The 5,656-nt window shown below is 41.0% G+C and overlaps 1 protein-coding gene across 1 annotated transcript in view; it reads left to right on the plus strand.

Moving 5' to 3' along the window:
* The window catches only part of LOC108801897 (pre-mRNA-processing factor 40 homolog A-like), a 32,156-nt gene extending 26,740 nt beyond the window's left edge, over positions 1-5,416 (plus strand). The window contains exons 16-19 of the mRNA XM_018573806.1: positions 1,589-1,739; positions 2,864-2,997; positions 4,014-4,128; positions 5,409-5,416. Of these exons, the coding sequence (XP_018429308.1) occupies positions 1,589-1,739; positions 2,864-2,997; positions 4,014-4,128; positions 5,409-5,416 (408 nt within the window). The remainder of the gene's footprint in view (positions 1-1,588; positions 1,740-2,863; positions 2,998-4,013; positions 4,129-5,408) is intronic.
* The last annotated feature ends 240 nt before the right edge of the window (positions 5,417-5,656 follow it).

The following is a 5,656-nucleotide window of genomic DNA, read 5'->3' on the forward strand; positions in this document are numbered from 1 at the left end:
TATATAAAAATAAAAGTCACATATATAAAAATAAAAGTCACATATATAAAAATAAAAGTCACATATATAAAAATAAAAGTCACATATATAAAAATAAAAGTGAAAAAACCCCAAAATGTTTAACTCCCCCACGTTTACGCACCTATAAACGTAAATACGCGCCCGGTGCCCCAGCGCGCAAAAACGACAATTGCGCTACACATGTTACATATCGCCGCGAACGTCGCAGTGAGAGCAATCATTTTAGGGCCATCAATCACTGATAACACTAAACTGATGAGCGGTAAAAGCTTTTAAAGCGTCGCCTATGGCCAATTTTGGGTATTATCGTTTTTTGAGGTTTCGCACGTGCACGCAATTTTAAGGCTTGACAGGTTTGGTGTCTTTTTACCCGACGTGACCCCGTCTTTTATATTTTACCAAAAACTTGGGTAATAATAAATGTTTTATCATTTAATATAGGGGAAACTGTTTTGTTTTGGTTTTTAAATTTCGGTAATTTTTCCTTTTTAATATAGTAAAAAATAAAAACCCCCAGTGGTGAATAAATACCACCAAAAGAAAGCTCTATCTGTCCCCAAAAAATGGTATAAAATTAATTTCAGTACAGCGCTACATGACGGAATAAATGTCAGTCAAAGTAATGCAGCGCTGAATACTGAAAAATGGCCTGGATGGGAAGGGGGTTTAACACCGCGGATGTCAACTGGTTAAAACGAGGTGTACATGATTGCAGGGATGTATACTGGAGCGCCCACTTTCATGTGTACTGTATCTTTGCAGGAAGCTGCTGATAGCCACAGTCAGGGAGAGCGAAGTGGGAGCTGAACACATTAAATCAGGGGTAGCCAAACTGCGGCCCTCCAGCTGTGATGAAACTACAAGTCCCATTAAGCATTGCAAGTCTGACAGCCACAGGCATGGCCTACTGAGGCAGATGCATGATAGTATTTGTAGTTTCCCCACAGCTGGAGGGCCACAGTTTGGCTACTTCTGCATTTAATAGTGATGTCGAGCACTGGTAACACTAATGTTCATCAAAGCAATGACAGGCAAACGCTACATAGTCATAGAAAAAAAAAATGTCTGACCCGTGCTGTTCAAATGTATGCAAACAATGAACTTGTAGTCAGAATTCCTGATCTCGAAGCTTGTTGTGCATCAGCAACTCAAAGTACACAATGAATGAGTCCTGAAAACCAGATCACCTCGATAAACATTCAGACGTTGGACTGCAGAGCGATATACAAGTGACATTCAGCAAGCTCATGAGATGCATGCACTGACTCTGCTAGAAATAATGGAATTGATGGCAGGAAATGCATCTCTTGTGTCTTTTGCATGTAGGCAATCGAACCCTGCATGAGCAATAAAAACAGCTATCCAATGAACATGTTTGTTTTCACGTATTCGAGTTCCAGCATTCCTTGTGACCTTTACAGATCATTATGTGAATGTGCTGCTGACACAAGGTATTAGATTGTTACTGCTGTGTGGAAGATTTGACATGTGGTGTTCTGCATTGCTATATATATATATATATATTTTTTTTTTTAAATAATGAGAAATTGCGGTTTCTGTCTTTTAGGAACAAGCCAAGCAACTCAGAAAGAGGAACTGGGAAGCTCTGAAGAATATATTGGACAATATGGCCAACGTAACCTATTGTACAACATGGTCAGAAGCACAGCAGTACCTCATGGACAACCCTACTTTTGCTGAAGATGAGGAACTTCAAAGTGTGTATTGGTTTACTATAATCACATGATGAACTGGATCAGGGGGACTTCACCCTCGTCCAGATTTCCTGTAAATTGCCAGCAGACCAGTTGTATTCAGATTTCAGTTTTAATGTATGTGTTTCTTCGTTTTTGTTTTCGGTTTTTTTCTGTCTAGCACAAACCGATTTATGGCCACAAAGTTCATGCATTTTAGATACTATGTATACAATACGTGGTCTGTTTTGCCTTCCTAATATTGTTCTCATTTTAAAATGAAGTTGGGGTCAGTATTGGTTGGCATTGTAGTGTAGGTGGGAGTTGTAAGGCTGGCTTTTACTTGACAGTAAAGCATTTACTAATGTACTCCTATGACTCAGTCAACATAAAGGAGGCTAATGAATGCTATCAGCCGACAGCGTAGAACTGTCTGGATCCACCCCGGCTGCCTAATTGACAGCTGGTTCTGCCTCTGTGCACGGCTGAGAGCCAGCTGTACCAGTCCCCTCTTTCTGTAGCTCCTGTGAGCATTCAAGGTGCAAAGAGCCTCTAGCCTGCTGGGCTAGGAATCCCTGCTGGGCTAGTAACTGACAGTCCCTGCTCTCTACAGGAAGAAGAGACTGAGAGCTGAGCAATCAGAAGTTACTTGATCACTCAGCTCTCAGTTTAGAGCCAGCATTGTGACAGCTGCATTGTTCCATATTGGCTCTAAGCAGCAGGTAGAGTATATTTGACTTTTCCCATATCTTTTAATAGTGACCAGCACAGACTCAGCCCTCCATCTTCTTTTTGTAGGTACTTTGTTAGGCCATTAGGCAGTGTACTCAAGTACAATTTGATTGCTGTGAATTACTCATCTCCATTAACCTCTTGCCGTCCGCCCGTAGTAAAAAAACGGACGGAGATTATTCAGTATTGCAAATGCAACCTTTTTGGATGACTGTGTACACCAAGATCAGATCAGTGCATGATACTTGGAAAATGTAATATTTGACTGTTCTTTCACCAGCAGTATAAGAACTTTTTTTACAATACACACGGGCATGGAAATCAGAAACTACTAACAAATACTCATTTACCTTTGATATACTTCTCATATTGCAGTGCGCCTTATAAAATAAACATTTTATTTTGCATTTTCACAGATATGGATAAGGAAGATGCCTTAATATGTTTTGAAGAGCATATTCGGGCTTTGGAAAAAGAAGAGGAGGAGGAGAAGCAAAAAACTTTACTAAGAGAAAGACGTCGGCAACGGAAGAATCGAGAATCTTTCCAGGTTAACCCCTTCTCCTTTTATTATTCATTGGGGAATACAGTGTGACTTATTGTGTACATGATCTTCCTATAGAAAGCTATGAATTAAAGTTCTTTCCTTATGGGCTTTAATCTTGCAAGGGGCTTTTTAATATTGGCTTAGTGACACTAGGGGCATTTTTGTGTTTTTGTTTTTTTTTTAATTCTTTTTGAGTAAACATTTTACAGTAAACATATAACACATATACATTTGATTAATGATATCGTACAGGTACAAACGTAGGAAGCATGTCTATTTCCCCAAGTCGCTTAATTAGTCAAGGATCAAGCGGGAGCAGCATAATATCTTATGCAGCGTCCGGGGTAATTGCAATGCACATCAGACATGTCTTAGTGTGTAATAGGCAATAATTTTGATAGACGATAGTGTGTGAACCAAGGGGTCCACCTGTTTGCTTCCGTGGATTGAGGGGAGGGGAGGACATCAGACAACAGCAGGACAGAGGAGGGAAGAGGGGGGACTTTTATAAATGAGAGGAAGGGAGGGCAGTACCAGCAAGCTAGTGTGTAAGAGAAGGTATAGGTCACTGGGACATGGTCGGGCTTGCCTAGAGGGTCACTCACGGAGCGCTCCCTAGTAGGCCAATGGAAGGAGGAGTATCATACAGAGTGCGCTCGCCCTTCAGGGGAATCCATGTACTCCAGCCAGTAAAACCACGTCCTAGAGTAACGCTCCTGCCTGCCCCGAGAAGACATGATCATGTCTTCCATCACCACTAGGGGCATTTTGAGCTTTTTATATGAGGAATTTTTCAGGATCGAAATGGGGGGGGCTGTCTTGCCATTGCTAACCTGCAGTCTTTGCTGAATTCCAGCTTGGTGATTTGCCCAAGTAGTACAAGAATTGTAATGATATTCCTCGAGCCTACAGCTTTCAATGCAAGTCAGCTATAGCAGCTTACATTTCATCTTAATGGCTAGAATATCTGTTGATGGCAATAATATTGTTTTTATTCTTGTGGATTTTGTTGTTTTTAGGTGTTTTTAGATGAATTACATGAACATGGTCAGTTACATTCCATGTCGTCTTGGATGGAGCTGTACCCTACAGTCAGTTCCGACATCCGTTTTGCCAACATGCTTGGTCAGCCAGGTAATTACTTTCTAGTGTTTAGCTCCAAAATGTTCATGCATATTCTGATTGTTCACAAGAAACCTAAAGGTATAAACCCGAACTACAGGAGGTGGGACACAAACACAACTGTTTGTATGCAGTAACTAGCCTCTTGGCACCTTTAAGAAAGTAGAAAAGTAGATCCTGTACTGTGGTCTTAAGCTAGTTTGTATTTGCTAGTTTCGCAAAATAATTTTGAAGACTTGTTCCATAGAAGTTGCAAATTGATTTCTGGTGCACTGTTTTAAAAAAAAAAAACTGTTTTATGGACTTGGAATGTTTATAATGAAGATAGCTTATTGATGAGCAATGTTGTTCAACTTACAGCTGACTGCCTACCCTGTCACCCCCTAGAAGACTAAGGCAAGTTGACATTTTAGGGCCCTTTTACACTTTGCTGTTCTGCTGCATTGCTCATCGTGCTGTAGTGCGGTGCATTAAGGCAGCCAATTCAGTTGAATATGTTGCCAGTACACCACTACAGGAAAAATACAATATGCAGCTTTTTTTCCAATTCAGCATAGTACAACAAACTATTGCATTACTGTGCATCACTGTCCCCTGCAACACATGCACTTTAGAGTTGCGTTGTCTTAGTACATTGGTGTGCCATTCAAAATGAAGGGCACTGCAACCTGATCACGCATAGTGTATTGTGGTAACGTGCTTATTATCACAACACACTTGGACAGAGAAGTGTAAATGAGCCATTAAGGTCTACAAAGGTGGCTAAGTTAAGGTGGCCATAAACACAATAGGTATTTGCCAGCCCCTGTCAGAATACTAAGGAAACCAGCAGGGGTTTCCTTTATCAATGTGTTTGTAGCATTGATAAAGGAATCGGCACTATTATCTTTTGTTCAGCCTGCGGGTTGAATGTGAAAAATAGAGCAGTGTAGATCAGTAGGCCCCAGGGTAGAAGTAGTGGATGTTGCAGCCGGCCCCGGGGTAAAGGGGCAGATCATTAACTCAGGAGAGTGTAGGGTTCTGTATATTGGGGGGGGGGTAGCGCATTAGAAATGGCATGCAACACTTCCACTTCCTTCTGCACAGTAAGTTGTGGCCTGCACATTTGCAGTCTAAGTACTCAATACTGCCAACTCTGCAAGTTCCACGGATTGCCAAGAAAAGTAATTTTAATAGGTCTAAGATTTTAAGAGTAGCCATTTCATATATACCAACTTTTGGATGTTTTAAGTTTTGTGTTTTTTTTTTTGCCCCTTTTGAGAATAATTTGTCATTTATTGTTTTTCTATTAGCCATCTAATGTTTAATATATGATTTCTCTCCCGTTCATTGAAGGACACAGGCAACAGATAATTCCCAGGAGACCCGATCGAAGGCCTTTTCGGCATCGGTATAGAGAAAGAGGCAAGGTGTGTTGGATGTCGCCGCATAATGAACCAGATGGCACGTCTTGATGGTGTTATCACGAGCTTCCCTAGCTGGGATAAACCCAACCTGGTCATAGTGTATCAGGTCAGGCATATAAGGGCTCAGTCTGGTC

Source organism: Nanorana parkeri, unplaced genomic scaffold (genome assembly GCF_000935625.1).
Source record: "Nanorana parkeri isolate BGI_ZX_2015 unplaced genomic scaffold, ASM93562v1 scaffold2551, whole genome shotgun sequence".
NCBI classification, from domain to species: domain Eukaryota; kingdom Metazoa; phylum Chordata; class Amphibia; order Anura; family Dicroglossidae; genus Nanorana; species Nanorana parkeri.